The 17,471-nt window shown below is 39.0% G+C and overlaps 1 protein-coding gene across 1 annotated transcript in view; it reads right to left on the bottom strand.

Moving 5' to 3' along the window:
* LOC149146917 (RNA helicase, ATP-dependent, SK12/DOB1 protein) overlaps window positions 1-17,471 on the bottom strand; it is a 565,347-nt gene that overhangs the window by 406,910 nt on the left and 140,966 nt on the right. The window contains exon 5 of the mRNA XM_089440900.1: window positions 3,559-3,637. Within this exon, the coding sequence (XP_089297026.1) occupies window positions 3,559-3,637 (79 nt within the window). The remainder of the gene's footprint in view (window positions 1-3,558; window positions 3,638-17,471) is intronic.

Below are 17,471 nucleotides of genomic sequence, written 5' to 3'. Positions count from 1 at the left end.
GTGATATAAATAATTTTATTAATCAATGTTGAGGACTCCAATCCTCTTTTTACAATAAATCAAGTACAACAATAGTTTAGGCCTCCAACCCTAGATGAAGACTCCAATATTCAATCAACCAGGCTCTGACTTGAATTGTGCCAAGCTCCAACTCGGACTTCAACGAGGCACCAACCTCTAAGGCTCCAATCCTATCCACTGATCTAGGCTCCAACCTAGTCTTTATGAGACTCCAACCTCTACGGCTCCAACCCACTACTTCAATTCTTCAATAATTAGTACAAGATTTTCTTCAAGGCTTCCAATGTCTTTTGCAACAAGCCCTGGAAGTATCTTCAAGTTCACCTACAACAATGCTCTTGCTTAGCTCATTAATGACAACTTTATCAACCACAAAAGGTGTCTTCTCAACTCTTCATGATACCCAAGCAACATCCTTCAAGGTTACTTCATTATGGCTTCAACAATGCATCATGGTCTCCAAGATGAGCTTCAAGATGTTTTCACAAGGTCTTCAGTAATGCTCCAAGGTATCTTCAATAAGTTTCCCCAAGAAGGTCCAAAATTATACTCTTCAAAGTATGCTCTTAAAATGATCTCAAAGAATATCAAAACCAAAACCAAAGTATACACCAGGTCTTCAAGGTCTTTCCCAAACAAGTTTTTAGGCTACTTCAAATTACCAACCACAGGTTCCAACGAGTTCTTGATAAATCTGCAAGGTTAAATGCTCTGATCACATGTCTGAATTCACTTAAACTCCACAAGTCTGAGTCTTTAAGCTTTGCAATAAGTATGAATCTTTGTAATTTCTCAAGACAATTATTCCATTGTTTTGAACTTCACTGTGTCACCAATAAATGCAGTTGAATTGCTTCAGGTTTATATTTCCTTAACAAATCCTTAACAGGTCTGCAACTATATTTCCTTAATAAATCGTCAATAGGTCTGTGAAATGTTGCTCAAACATCATACATCGCAGCAAGAGAAAAACCACAAGTAATATCAAATTGTACGTTGCCCAAATAGTCTTCTGTAGCCACCGAATGGCTAATAAGAATAGCGGCACAGAAAGGAGCAGTGTTGCATCAGTACTGGTAGCATCAAAGTGCAGGTGGCAACGTTGGCTTCGAGTTGCGATGGGTGGGAAGGCATTCAATGGCTGTGGGGCATTACAAACAAGCTATGGAGCAAATCCTTGTTGTGTCAACCTTACTTGTGGTTCGCTGCCAGAATCGAGGTTTGAGGCTATGGCCCTGCGTCCTTGTGGCTTCGGCCTTGTGGCCTTGCGTTCTATCAGTGCCCAGTTTTTGTTGTGCCTCAAGTGGATTCGTTAGAGAGGTCGTAAGCCTGGGCTGGCAGTGGCCGGTCTGTTGGGTTGGTCGGTTACTTTTATTTTTTTATTTTATTTTTTATTTATTTATTTGTTTATTTATTTATTAATTTATTTCCTTTTTTATTTTTTTATTTATTTTTATAATTTTTTTTGTATTTTTTGTATTTAAATATTTTTTTATATGATTTTTTTTGCGACGGAGAAACTCCCAAAAGGGTAGCAAAATGCTTCAATCTCGATGGCAACAATGTTGACAAACCATTGATGGCCAAAAGCCTGGATCGAAGAGCGTGGCTCTTGTGCAGCGGTTGAGCTTGCTAGAGGATCAAACAGCTCCGATACCAATGGAACAAACAAAGTTCGTCCTTCAAGTTAAATACTCCAGAAGACTTGGAATATGAAAATATTCATTGAGGATACAAGTATTATTATATATAAAATGTATGAAGCAGAAGAATGATGATTACAATGAGAGCAAGGGTCCTGTATATATAGCCAGATAAGTACCCTTTCACGAACAATCATGTATGTAGAGACATGCCTCTTTGTTTAACTAATTATTATTTAATTACATATTATTATGATTATTATTTATTATCTATTTTTATTATTTTTACATAAATTATGTTTACAACATTCACCTTCCTGCCGATACATCCTACCCATGTAGTCCAAGGCTCATGGGAAGCACCTCTCATCTGGCCAATGAGTAAGGAAATGAGGATAGGGACCATAGTACTACCAATGGACGCATCATGTACTACCGTACTCCCTATGCTAAGATGTTTGATATTGATTTGGGATCAATGGACACTGACTTCGGGTCAGTAGAGAATGGTATGACACATTCTTGATCATTTCTTCTTCATTATTTCTTCATGATTCAGCAAAGCATAACAGAGTATAACAGGGATGTCAGAGATGGTACAAATTGTCAGATGGTTTGTGAAGTTCTCCCTAGTTGAGAAAGAGTGTTAAATTTGACAACTAGGGCCAAACTCCACCTTAGACAGCTCATATGATGCAGTTGATATTTTTATTGGGTTCCTCTTTCCGAGAGGTGTAGGATTGATCTAAAGATCATCTCATTCCGACATCTACAAATGGAATTATGAATTTATTTCTTCTATGGACAAATTGTCAAAGTCGCCCAGCAAACTAATGTAGGCTCAGAAGCCCAAAAGACATGTCTCTTCACCCTCAACGTTGCATATAAATAGAAGGAGCATCGACCTCATTTGGACATCACTTGTCACTCACATATCTCTCTCCCCTCATCTGATTGGGTGTACAGATTTCTGGGCAGCCTCTCTCCTCCACACATGCGAAAGGCAATCTGTGATTTTCTGTTTTATGCGTTGACCGAATTGCAGAAGGGTTGACCAGCGTTGACCGGGCAGCAGTTCACCTTGTTTGACTGTGATTTTTCTTGGAAAATTTCTGTTTAGGCAGGCCGCATTTGTGGGCACAGAAATCGAGGAATTCTGAGCTGTTTGACAAGCATTGACCACAGATTTGACCTGTGTTGACCGAGTTTGACTGATATTTTCGGGACTGTTTTGGGCTGATTCGGACTATCCTTGGAGGCCAAATTGATTGGGTTTGACTTAGCTTATTTGGAAGAAAATTTCTGCTAAGTTTACCAGCGTTGACTTTCTGGTTAGGGCATCTTGTTGACTGCAGTTTGACTGGACAGATTTGACTGTGTTTGGGAAAGTGTACTTTGTATATTGTACTCTCTCTATCTCTCTCTCTACTGAACTTTTGAAGAATAATAAAAAGACTTGAACAAAGGGTTTCCCCACATTGGGGTTTTTCCCTGGCATCCGCCAAATATTGTGTCTTGTCTTGGCTTGTCTTCTGCATTTCATTTATGTTCTATCTGCATTTACTGTCATGTTAATGTGATTGCTAATCTGGAAATTGGTATTAATAAGAAAAATTGAAATAAATTGCTCTTAAGCATAGAACATACCATTGTTATCTAAAATTAACAAATATTCATGGATCTGAAATCACTTAGCTACTGATGCCATGACAATTTGTTACATATCAATTCACAGAGAAATATTTGAATGTGAAAACAGCCTCTCAGCCAGTTATGGAAATATTTCTAATTTTTCTCTAAAATTAAAACATAGTTTCCCAGAAAATCACAAAAATTGGAAAAGAAATGTTACCTACTGTGCAATATTCCATCTCAAAATCTATTTCCTACTTACCTTCATCACTCTCTTCATCTGAAATATTTTCTTCCCAGGCTTTCTTGAACAAGTCATCAAATTGAACTGATAATCCATCCTTGCAAATGTTTCAAAACATCACAAAATATTAAATAACATTATAAATCCAACAGATACAAGGCCAAAAACAAGAAAAACTACCGGTCTGGGACTATGTAAGCTTGACATTATGGCCCCAAATGAACCACAAGCAAAAAACCATAAGATTAACATCAAATTTAAGTCTCAGCAATAAACTGTTTAATATCGTCAATGGACATAGAATAACTTCGAAATCAAACTCCCCAACGTTAGATAAATAACAGTGAAAAAAGCTTTCCAGTTGCCTGCACAACCCAGTAACAACATCCTGGCTCTGAGACCCTTTGAGGAATGTCTCCAAAGTTAAGGGAACTGAACAAATAAAAATGAATCATAGAAAACCCTATCCAAGGAAGGATAATTCCACCATGATGCTTCTGAGCAATAATATATCCCACAGAGATAAACCAAAATGTAACAGTCAAGATAGGATTGGATTAGTGATTATTTACAGTTAGTTAAACTGTTTCTGCTTTTCTTAATAAGCACCTTTGAGACAAAGCACATGCTTTTGCCCACTATGGATGCTAATGTTTTTAAATATTCAACAAAGACAAGTTCCAACTAAATGTAGCTTTGGCAATCCAATCCAGCTTATGATATCTACTAAAGGTGCTCCAAGAATATATGCCACAAATACATGATTGTACAAACATAAAAAACCACAACTTAGAAAACAAATGACCTTGGTGTAATGGTTGGAGCTAGCCTGCTCACAAGTTCTTCCATTCCAAAATTTTCCCAAATTGCAAATGAAGAGAACAAATCCTTATATAAGTTTGAGCTCCATCTCCCTCATACAATAAATAATGATTTGTTTTTCTAGATCCACAAGTTCTCCTAAGAATAATTATAGAATAATCATCTCTAACAAACCTTTTAGTTAACACAAAAAAAGTTTGTTGAGATCCACAGTCTCCTTTAGGATGATAATAAAATATTCTAGGAAGCAATCCTCAAAGAAGCTCTTATCTAACTCCCTGAGAAAGTTTCAACAATAATAAACTAATGAATTAGTTATATACAGTCTACTAGAATAGCCTATGAGCTAACAACCTCATCAACTAATTTACCAAAACTAGAACAAGAACCACCTTCCCAAGGTGGTTCATCCCCTGACCAAAATCCAAATTTGTGTGAAGAAACTGGCTTCATCAACAAAGATGGCTCCATAAAGGTACCTCATCTAGCTCAAGTCGTGTGGCATGAGTTTTGAATTTTTACCAACCATATTATAACCATGCAATAAAAAGTGCATCCATAACAATATGTTCCAAGAAACAACAACCATGTCCTCCAGATGAAACAAGTACGAGGAAGAGCGCAGCCCCATACCATGTCCAATTCACCCCTCCATTCATGCAATGGTCAATGATTTCAAGAGGGCGTGCCTATTTCATTTAAAATTGCTGACCCATGGCTACTTTAGCATAGATAGTGAACCCATAGCTACTTTAGCATAGATAGCTAACCCATGGTTGTATGTTCTATGCTTAAGAGCAATTTACTTCAATTTCTTAATTAGCCCAATATCAATAACCAGTTTAGCAATCACATCAGCATGATAGTAAAACGCAGATAGAACACAAACATAAACAGTAGAAGACAAGCCAAGACGAGAGGACACAAGATGTGGCACCAGCCAAGGACAAACCTCAATGTGGGGAAACCCTTGATCAATTCTTCTTATATTCTTCAATAGTTCAACAGAGAGCGATATTACAAAATTTACAAATCTGATAATTTATGACAGGAGCAGTAAAGCCCTAACCAAAAAAGTCAACGCTGGTCAAACAGGGCAGAATTCTTCCTTCAAGCAACTCGGTCAAACCCAGTCAACTTCGGCCTCCAACAGCAAACCCAAATAGTCCAAAACAGCCCCGAAAAGTCCAGTCAAATGCTGGTCAACAAAAGTCAAACTGCAGCCAGCAACTAGGGCAGTCAACGCTGGTCAAACCAGAGGTCAGATCACCTCGGTTTTTGTGCCAAAATCTGCGGCCTGCCAAGGAGAAGCAGCCACACCCAAAGCGCAGTCAAAGAGAGGTCAACGCTGGTCAATGCAGCCCAAAACAGCACCTCTACACTTCGGTCAAACCTAGTCAACGCAGCTAAACAGAAAATCCTCCTTCCTTCGCACGTGTGAGAGAAAGCTGCCCTAATCTGCGTACCCAATCAAGTGAGGAGAGAGAGATGAGTGAAGATGAGATGATGGAATAATGACTTGAGGTCTCCTCCTTTTATATGCAACGTTGAGGATGAACTGGGGATAAAAATGCTTGTTTTGATTGTTGGTTGACCTTGACAATTTGTCAATAATACAAATAAATTCATATCTTCATTTTTACATGTTGGAATCGGATGATCGTTAGATCAATCCTACACCTCTTGGAGAGAGGAATCCAAGATAAATATCAGCGGTCATAAATAAGTTGACCCATATGGAGTTTGGCCCTAGTTGCCAATTTTAACAATAATCATCTCTAACAAACCTTTTACTTAACACAAGAATAGTTTGTTGAGATCCACAGTCTCCCCTAGGATGATAATAAAATATTCCAGGAAGCAATCCTCAGAAGCTCTTATGTAACTCCCTGAAAAAGTTTCAACAATAAAAAACTAATGAATTAGTTATATACAATCTACTAGAATAGTCTATGAGCTAACAACCTCATCAACTAATTTACCAAAAGTAGAATAAGAACCACCTTCCCAACATCCCCTGACCAACATCCAAATTTGTGTGAAGAAAATGGCTTCATCAACAAAAATTGCTCCATAAAGGTACCTCATCTAGCTCAAGTCGCATGGCATGAGTTTTGAATTTTTACCAACCATATTATAACCATGCAATGAAAAGTGCATCCATAACAATATGTTCCAAGATAAAACAACCATGTACTTCAGATGAAACAATTATGAGGAAGGGCACAGCCCCATACCATGTCGAAGTCACCCCTTCATTCAATGCAATGGTCAATGATTTCGAGAGGACGCGCCCATCTCATTTAAAATTGCTGACCCATGGCTACTTTAGCATAGATAGCGAACCCATAGCTACTTTACATAGATAGCTAACCCGGGGCTTGATGAGAATGAGTGGAATAGACAACAACTCAAGATGGCCCTCAAATTTTTCACAAAACAGACCATATCCCATGTAGCATATACAAGTGGATTGAAGAAAAGACTGGCCCATGTGCCACATCATATGTAGTACCACAAATCCTTCCATACATTTTCATGGTCTTAAGTCAATATGATGGCCAAGTGATATGTCATAGGAATGGCAATGACTCAATCTGTGTATCAGCCTCTCATACATCTCTGATTCAAGGGGCTTCCAATAACTTTTATCCTTCAAATGAGTGTCAATTTATTGGACCATACAAAACATAAGTAAATTGTGGATAGAGGGAATGTGACAACCCCATGTGACAGATAGAATAGTGAGACAATGGCTAAGTATATTGCAATTCCCTTCATGGCTTAGTTTACAATGTGTACGTTCACACCATGAAGACAATGCATATTTATTTTGGCAGCCCACAATGCTTAGCATAGTTTGATGATCTGCCATGGTTAATGAAATGAGAGGGCAGCCCCATTGAAGCATAATATCATGAAATCACCCCTCACGTTATAGTTTTTGGCACAAGCCAAGGTATTAATCACATTTACCATGATGTCATACACAAATTTCATGGCAGGTGCTATGGAAGTGTTTCATTAGAGTGGACAGGCTAAGTAACGTGGGGTGGCCCCATCATTCAATAATAATATTTTTAATTTTGCCATAGATGCCTTCATCATGAAAAGGGGTGGCCCCTTTTTTAGAACAAACTCGCCCATTTGTGTTAATGGAGACTGTAAAGTTTTGCACAATGATCTTCTAGTAATCCACAACAAAAGCCAAAGTTGTAATAAAATGGAGTCAAGTCATAAGTCCATAGTCATAAACTAGAGTCACACCATAGAACTATGCAAAGAGCAACACCATGAGGCAAGGAATTGGCAATTTGGCACCACCAAGCAAACTAATCCAAAGGCACCATATCATAGAACCTAGGAGCATCATCACCATCATGTTCATCCCAAAAATGCCACCCTCAAGCAAAATGAAAGGTGAGTATCTGTAATCTATTAGCACCCCTGAAAGTTACTCCTGAAAATATGTTAGGTGATAGAACTCACACAATTGCCACTCGCGCATATGAAGGATAACAACTCCCGAATGGCACTCTCTTAGCTTGGGCAGGTACGCTGATAAGAGAAAATGGTTAGTGGTAAACTGGAGCCACCAAAAGAAATGAAATTGGTTAGCGGCAACCCAAAACCACTAGATACAATGATGAATTGCTCAAGGGTAACCCACAAAAAGACCCATGATGTTTTTCCTTATAGCTAACATAAGGGAAATATTGATTGCAGACTGTTGATGATTATAGCAGCACAAACGTACTTCTACATAGACCAAGTGTCAAGCATGCAAAAATTGTCCAAAGCCTCTCTAGCTACTTGCTTGACTTTTATGATTCTTCCCTAAGTCTAACATAAGAAAAGCACATCGATTAATTAATTAATTAATGAAATTTGGCCATTGGGCTAAGGTTTTCTAAATAAAATGGAATTATTCACTTTAGTTAATTAGATATAATCTCTACTATTGATCTCAAGTGGGTTAGGATTTAATCCTAGCCATCCATCACTTTGCAGATTGGGGTTAGGGATTTAGCTCAATGAGAAATTATAAAAGGAAGCCTAAGGAGAAGAGGAAGACACATTGAATAATTAAGAGTGAATTTCTCAAAAAAAAAGCGAGAGACTCAAGGCAAAGGAGAAGGAAACAATGTAGTAGGAAATTCTAGAGAGATGAAAATTATGGAGGTTGAGATATTGGAAGGCCATATGTGCAAAGGGGCCAAGTTCTAGCTTGGAGGGTTTCACAAGGTGTTGTACAACTGACAATCTAGCTAAGGATGGAAGGTTCATCCAATGAAATGTTTCGCTTGTCACAACTTTTCCCATTAAGCAGGTCAGTGTCCAAATAAGACAAGGGAAGGGCACAAGTTGTAGCATCAACAAACACACAGGTTAATGAGTTTGCCACCAAGTTCAAGAAAGGTTTTTGCTTCACAAGATCCTCCAATTTCAACACAGACAACAGACTTGGCTCAAGGCCAAACAGAGCCTAATATTTTTGCTAAGCACAAAGCAATAAAGCAGAGGAATGAGATGCTAAAAGCCACAACCTACACACAATTTTGGAAGCAGACAACTACATCACAGCACAGGCTCCTTTCAGCGTTTGACACGGAAAAGGGAAAAATGCAAATTGCATTCCTTGAAGCCAAAGTGTCTGCCCCAAGGACACCAGCAGATTATAAAGAATCTGTATTTAGTTTTGATACACAACAAATTCATCCAATAGAGCAAATGGACATGCACAAACAAACCAGTGAAATGATGTATTCTAAAACTGCCATGTCCGCTTCTAGGTTGCAGGTATCATTAAACAACACACAGTCACAGCTAAAGTTGGAAAGGATTTCATCCTTAGCCAAGGATACCAGGATCAAGTCACTGGAAGACTTGGTGATCAAACTGGGATATAATCCCAAAGATGTAAAGGCAGCAGAAGAGCTTGTGAAAAGAAAGGATGTTGATATAGCAGCATTAAGGAAGCAACTAAAATTGCCTACCACAGAAGATCCACAGGCTAAGGAAGTCGAAGAGATGGAAAAGAAGAAAGAGGATATATTTTGAATAGTGATTGAACAAAACAGCCAGATCCGGGACATGGAAGTAGAACTGGAGAAACTACTCAAAGAAAAAGAGCAGGCAGCACAGTTGGCCATAGTTCCACTTACAGCAGTCCCAATTTCAGTGACCACAACCCCAGGAGCATCTACATCAACTTCAGCACCAGCACAAACATCGGATTCTGCAAGTGAACTTGTTAAAGCCATGGACGATCTGTCCATTCAGGAACTAGAAATTGCTAAGTTAAAAGCTCAGCTCAAGACACTGTCAGAACAAAAATTAAGAATTGATAATTCTTATGTGGCAGAGTTGTAGAAAACCCATCAGCTTAATCTAAAAATTGAACAGTTGCAAAGTGAATCAGTTATGACTCAAACTCTGGCCCAAGCTAGAGAAAACATATGGACAGAAATCAGTGAAGCCATCACAGAAATATGGCCTTCCATACAGATTATTTTCGAGCAACAAGAATTAATACAGAGGTCCAAAGAGGTAATAAGGCAAATCAAAATAGACTTAGGACAGAAACCTGGGGAAGCAACAACAATTATCAAAATCTTGAATTCCAAAAACAGAGAAGAATTAGAGCAGCTAGGAATTCAAGACAGGACAAAGACTATTCTAGAAGTGAAGAGGATGCACACCAAAAGAAACCTTATGCTACAGTTGGACAATAAATGTCAAAATCTAGAAACTAGCATACAGAGATTTCATAAGAAGATGCAAGTACTGAATAGGAAAGGTCTACCAAGACTGATTGGTATGGGAGATAAACTCATGAGCTTGACAGAGTACTAAGAGAAACTATGCACTATTGCCCAAGACAAGTCAAGATTTGCAGGTATAAAGGGGCATATAACAAGGAAAGCATTCCTGGAGGCCTTAGATTTCGACTTGTTCATCAGTCATGAACTTAGACATTTTTTCATCATCAAACCAACTTTCCAGAAGTACACAGATGTGGATGAGACCTATAGAAAATTAGTTAAATTTTCTATCCCAAGTGAAGACAGATGGGACAAGCTGTGTGAATTACTTGAGTAATTTTTTATCTTCAACAGCGAGGCAAACAACGTAGCAAATTTGGAGGCTCAATCATCAACAGTCATCCTCAACAAGAAGGCCAGCACTTCCAACAATTCGAAAAATCCTAAATTTTTGTACTACTTTTGTAATCAATGTTTAGATATTATTACGATCCTATCTAGATCTTTAGAATCAAGATATTTTGTAATAGTTTCTATAAGCACTTCATAATTCGAAATATGAAGGGTTGGGACTTGTTTGAAGAAAAGGACTTGTATTGTAAAGCATCTCACAGAGCCACCACCACTGATCAGATTTCCAGTAACACAGTGCAATCATTACAAGATTCTTGTGTCATTTTTATTCATGAAGTGCATCTCTCTTTGTCAATTTGTTTTCTTTTTATTCTCATATGTGATTCTAAAATCTGAATTATTCTAAGAAGATAAAGAACAGAATTTGTTTGAATATACACGTTGTCTTTGGCTTAAGAATAATTCTTACCAGTCCATACCTCTTGTGGAGTATTATCCTCCAACGCTGATGAAGGTGACCTGTTGACCAAGTAACATGCAGTATCCATCGCCTCTGCCCAGAATTCCTATCCTAACCTGGCACCACTGAGCATGCTTCTTGCCCTTTCCATCAACATATTATTCATTCTTTCTGCAACTCCATTTTGTTGAGGTGTATATGGAGTAGTCTTCTGTCGTGCTATACCACACTTCTTACAGAATTCTTCAAATTCCTTACTGCAAAACTCTCCACCGTTATCTGTCCTCAGCACCTTTATCTTCTTCTCTGTCTGGTTTTCCACCAAAGCCTTAAATTCTTTAAACCTATCAAAGACTTCAGATTTCTTCTTAAGGAATGTTTTCCGCTGAAGATTAAAATCAGAATTCTTAACTGCTATGTTTTTTAATTGGATCTCTAAATCTTTTCCTCTCCTTCACACCATAGATCTTAAAGGATCCATTGAATTTGCCTAACTTTCTCTATAACTTTAACCTGTAAACTCTGTATTTGATCACCTCACACCTGTGACTCCATTTGCCCAATGGCCTTTCTTCCGAGTTTCAACCCACCAACACAAAAAACCCAAACCTGAACTTAATAGCTAGCCTAATACCTTCAGTCAAACAAAGCTAAACCATAAAGAGAGATCCCTCTTTGAAACTGGAAGGGCTAGATTCCCAGTTTCCAAAGTGGTTATGTGGCTACCTCTGTGGTTTTTTCCGCAACCTCAAAAAATTATGGAGTGATAACATGTTCTATTTTGACTTACTACTTTTGGGGGTATCATTTAAATAACCTTTAGCAGTAATGACAATGATTAACAAGTGACTCTTGTTGATGCTATGATGAGATGTTGACTTGATAGAATGACTTAACATTTGATACAAAGACTTAACATAGATACATGACCTATACATTACACTAATATTGTATACTTGACATAGTGACTTGGTACATAGACTCAACACACATAATCACTTTGTTGTACAACTTATTTACATGAAAGAAGGATATTAGTGTATGACTAGTGATCAGCAGCAGCAATAAGACATGTTGGTAGCTCTTCGTGGGAAGTGTTTGAGAGCAATGGAAGCAAGTCATAGGGATGACCTGAGGCACCTTGGGTTGAGCTATCATTACTCTTAAGTGCCCAGTAAAGGAAGTTTAGTACAGTGATGTGGTTGATTGCTTATGAGCTCCCGATGCTTATTCATGCATGCGCAGTATAGCACCGTGACAGTGATATGAAGTGATCCGTTCGAGCAAAGATAGTGATCAGTATTGTGCAGTGGTCAGTTGGAACAATATTGTGCAATGATCAATGGGACAGTGGTTGTGCATTGATGACTATTCATTCATGAGCTATGACATGCAGTGATAGCCAGTAGTTGTGCAGTGATTTGTAGTGACAATGATGTACAATTGAACAGTGACAGCTTGATGTGTAGCATTGTGCAATGATCAGTTTGCGGGAACAGTGATCAGTGGGTACCAGAATTTGACATTTATTCTACATCTTTCTTATAGCTATTCAGAGTGCATGAGATCCAGTGTGAAAATTGTGAAACTTGATCTACCGACTCTTCTAGGTGATTGGGGTCACCTTCAAGTTGTGGCCTAAGAACACTTCACGGTGGCACGGTGGTGTTAGGGCAAGTTGTGGCTTGCACAGGGCATTATGGCGTCCATTCAGTTGTGGTTGATAAACTAACAGGTCAACGTAGCATCCTTTCCGACAGCAGCTGGTAAACAAAGTGTTGGGGTACTCATCAGGTTGTGGCTTGATCTACAGGGTGTTGGGGCGTCCTTCCGATTGCAGAAGGATATTAGAGTTTAGTAGCATCCTACAGGTTGTGGCCTATGAATTAGGGGTCGACGCATCCCTCAGTTGTAGCTGAAATCTTGATATAATTAATATTTCATTTAAAGAGAGAAGAAGACAATTACTAGAGAACTGTTTGGTGGTTTTTGACCTGGAGGGGGTTTTCCACCAAAAAAATTATGCGTCCACTATTTTATCTTTCTGCATTATTGTATGGTGTTGTCTACTGTGGATTATTGTTTATGATTATCTGAAGAAGAACAAGAACAATAACTGAACAAGAACAATAATGATAATTGAAGTTTAATTAATGCTCTGAAAAAAAATTAAGAAGTGCTTATTACTAAGAAATATTGATTCACCCCCACTGTCCTCGGTGTTTCCAACATTATTGAATATTTCTCTATCGAATCTTGTCAATGGTATTGTATGTATTACCCTTTAAGATTTGTGAGACAATCCCTTGAGCGATCATTCATGTTATGCTCTCCTAAATTACTTTATTCCCTCATAAAATGGTAGCCAGAGTGTGAAAGAAGGGTTTTTCATTATCCCTTACTCCATTATAGGGTTTGAATTTTCATAAGTAGATCTCCCTCTAGACTCCATCACCCAAGAACAAGCACTGGCCTTCCCACATAGGTGATCACACCATAAATTTTCCCCAAAACATAAATTTCTCTCTACTCTAAATTTTTGTCCCTTTAAGGAAAGCTAGTAGACTAGGGTTAGGCTAAAATTCAACTAAGGTATGTGCATTGGCTTGTGGAAGGGTTTCACACATGGTTGATAACTCGTTGCCTCGAAATCATCTCTTTCCCATGGTGAATTCTTCCATTTTAGGGCTAATGTAACAAGCCCTAGGCAAACCCTAATCTCACACTAACCTTCAACTTAGGACTTATTGAAGGCTTATTGTCCCTAAAATTGATCACAATCATCTTTTCAAGCCTTTTATTGGGCTTGTATGCCTAGGTAAGCCTATTAATATTGCTTATTCACAGAACCCTAGGTCACTTGTGCCTAAGATAGGCCTCTGGACAGTAAACTTTTCCTTGTCTATGCTAGTTTGAGCCTTGTCCTTTAGTTGAGTGCCTCTCTCGAGCCTATCATTGTCACCTCCAAGCCATAGAGTTGAATATTCATTATGTGACCTATACAGGGAAGCTACCCTTGTGGTGAAATTCCACAAAAGAGCAGGAGATGGTGGTTGTGGTGACAGTGGGCCACACCTCATAGTATTGTCATTGGGTCTAGTTATTGTCTTTTGAGCTCCCTGTTAGCCTTGTTGGCAAATGGCCCAAAAATGGATCCAAATATGCCCCAAAGTCTCCAAATTTGCTTAAAATCATGCCAATGGATCCAAATATGCTCTTGAAATCTTCAAATATCGCTTAAGATCATCCAAAGATCAAAATAAGTGCAAGAGGAGAGCACTTGGAAGGGCGGAAATACACTATCGGGAGGCAAAAACACTTGAAAGCCATAAAAAACCATGTATCAGAGGCTTAAACTCAAGAAAGCACAGCAGCCGTTAGATCTGGCCAATCAATGGCCCAGATCTAAGCGGCAAATCGCAATCCAAACAAGCAAGCAGCGGCAATCAGCGCAAGACACCACCAATCAACGGTCGCCAATTATCGGATCAGCAAGTTGCATCGGCGAAGGTATCGACGCAAACAGTATGGAATGAGCGATTGCGATCGGTGATTAAACGTGGACCGTTGATCGCGCGCGCAGATCGACGGCCCACATCGCATTGGCGGATCACAATCGGGGAAATATTAAGGAGCGATGTCAGCCCGATGAACTGAACCCAACAGGATTATAAACAATATTTCATAATATTTCAAGTCCGCGGGTAGGCCAGTTTTAATGCATTTTTATGTATTTTTGTTATATAACGAAATACAAAGGGAGCACAGGGCAGCGTCGATGCGATAAGTCTCGGGCCCAAAAGGGTTCGGGAATGAAATATATATATATATTATTTGAAGTCTGCCAAAGACCAATTTTCATGTATTTCCCGTGTTTTTCAAGTATTTCAAAATACAAAGGGAACAAAGGGACCAGGCCGTCTGTGATAGGCGACAGCGACCCAAAGGGCAAACCCAATCGATATATATGCCATGTTTAAGGACTTTTGAAGTCCGGAAAAGCAGGAATGGGCGGGATTTCACAGTGTGCAGCGTTTCCTGTGAAAAAACAGAAAAACAGTCATTATAAAGCCTTTAAAGGGAAAACAGAGGCCCGAGGACCCTTTCCATCACATAGCATAGTCTAGGAGATAGTTTGTCGGGAAAACAGAATGGTCATGGAGCAGACAGCGCAGCTTGCCCAAAACAAACAGAAACATCATGGGGCATCGACAGTGCTCAGCCCAAAAACAACATAATCAATTATGGGGCATCTCTGGCATGAGAGAGCTCCCAAACAGCGCATCAAACTACCTGAAGGTGGTTATTCCTCTGTCAGAAGGAGAAAACCTCCAAGCCATGCTTGCCTATTCAGGGAATCACACAGTTAACAAGACAGAGAGGATAGATTAAGACACTCCAAGCCTCAGAAGGCTCAAGAGCATTGTAAAGAGCTATAAATATCTGAAAGCAAAATGTAATAAGGGATCAACTTCTGGAGACTATTGATACTTTGTTACTCAAGCTTCTCATCTTCATTCTAGCAATATAAGCTTCTTTTGTTGTTACCTGTTCAATTCCCATTTTCTCTGTTGTTCTATGCTTGCATTTGAATAGGTTATTCATGTTTTCTATTGTGTCTAATGCCAGATAACTGTCATCTTATCTCTGCATTGATAAATTAGATTTGCAAGTTTCATTTACTTCCTGTAGTTGGCCATTCATATGTGTTTATTTATACGTCTGCTGGTATAGTCAGTATTCTCCATCTATCCATTGAATCTATAAACTATTGAGCATTAGTGGTCTAAAGCCTTGTATTGTTGAGGGTGTTCATGCATGTCTTAAGTGAGAATAGAGATGAAATGGTTATCTGACTTGATCCAAACCATCATCCATTCCAATAGTTCAGAGAACAATATTGAAGATTATATGTTACCAAGCATCTCTGAGCTGCAACCTAGGATAGTTTCCTGGAGTGATAACATAATTGGCGCCGCTGCCGAGGAGAGGAGATTGAAGCTCAGCTTCCCTAGGAGATGACACAGATCCAGCTTTGATGATAGACAAAGTCTGGGCACTTTTTTGGTTGTAATCATCTATCTGGTGACTCTACTGAAGGACGAACCTTTTGGCGACTCCACTTCATAGTTCTGGCTCAGTTTGTGAGGCATACTCGGAGAAATCCTCAGAAGTCACAAGCTGACCCAGTACCTGACCCTGAAAAAATCATCAAAGAAAGAAAGGCATTGCAGAAAGGAGCATCAGGTTCAAGTAAACCTAAACAATCTACTATATCTCTTCAAGAAAATCCTGCAATAGAACAAATACATGTTGAGAGTAGAGCTTCTAATAATAGCTGCGAAGAAAAAATCTCAGAGATTCATAAAGCTCCTTATTTTTTAGGTTCTCCTTTTGTTGTAAGCCCAAAGGAAACCTCACCTCCTATCCATCATACTCCTTCAGTCCTATCAATCATTCCTCAGCGCTCTGTCATTCAAATTTCCAGTACCCTTATAGCCACCACAGCTATGGTAGGACCACAAGCACCTACCAAAATGGAAAGAATCATAGTTGTTAGGTATGGACCTCTAGTACTGCGCACTCCTTTGAATGCCATGCCTACTGGAGAATATCAAAAGTATATGCCTAAATTCACCGGGACTGAAGGTGTCACAGCTGAAGAACATCTTGAATCATTCTATAACTATGCTGATAACCTGGACATTAGTGAAGACGATGTCTGGATGAGAGTCTTTGTCCAAAGCCTAGATAGAGAGGCTAGAAAATGGTTCAGAGAACTGACCCCAAGATCTATAGCAGATATTGAGGCTTTAGATGATGCATTCCTAAAGCATTAGGGGGGTAAGAAGGATCTCCTCTACTACCACACTGAGTTTGGCAACTTAACGAGGGAAAATTGTGAGTTGTTGTCTGACTTTAATAAGAGGTTTAACTGCATGTACAGCAAGATACCAGTTGAAGTAAAACCCTCCACTACCTCTACTAGACTCATTTATGCCAATGCCTTTGATTCTGACTTCTGTTTACTGTTGAGGGAGAGGCGATGTGCTACTTTGACTCATATGCAGGATGCAGCCTTGGAAGTAGAATCAAACATCATGGCTGTAGAGAAGCTCAAGGAAATATCAATAGAAGAAGACAAAGGGGCAAGTCTTCATCATCTGCAGATCCCAAGATAGATAAAATGACCAAGACGATTGAGTCATTAGGCTCTGAAATCTCCAAATTAAAGGTTGAGCAGCACTCTAGGAAAAGAAGGGTTCCTAATACCTTTGTTCCTAGAGATCCAAATCCACATAGAAGAGCTAATGAGCAGTTGAAAATCTTGCAAAGAAGCAAAGATGCCAATGAAGACCAAAGGGTGAAGACCCCTTTTCAGAACGCAGTCAAGGAGGAAGAGCAGCTTGAAGAAGATGATGTGATCCATTGTTTTGAAGACAAAGGCAGTGCCCCTTTTTTGACCTTAGCTGCCTATGAAAAGTCATTATTAAATGACCAGATCAGCCAAGAATGGGACGGTGACGTTG

The sequence above is a fragment of the Pinus tabuliformis genome, chromosome 9 (assembly GCF_031772625.1).
Source record: "Pinus tabuliformis cultivar Carrire ecotype Pingquan chromosome 9, CPIR1, whole genome shotgun sequence".
Taxonomy (NCBI): domain Eukaryota; kingdom Viridiplantae; phylum Streptophyta; class Pinopsida; order Pinales; family Pinaceae; genus Pinus; species Pinus tabuliformis.
Note: the sequence above shows the minus strand (reverse complement) of the source record. Positions and strands in the feature narration are given on the sequence as shown.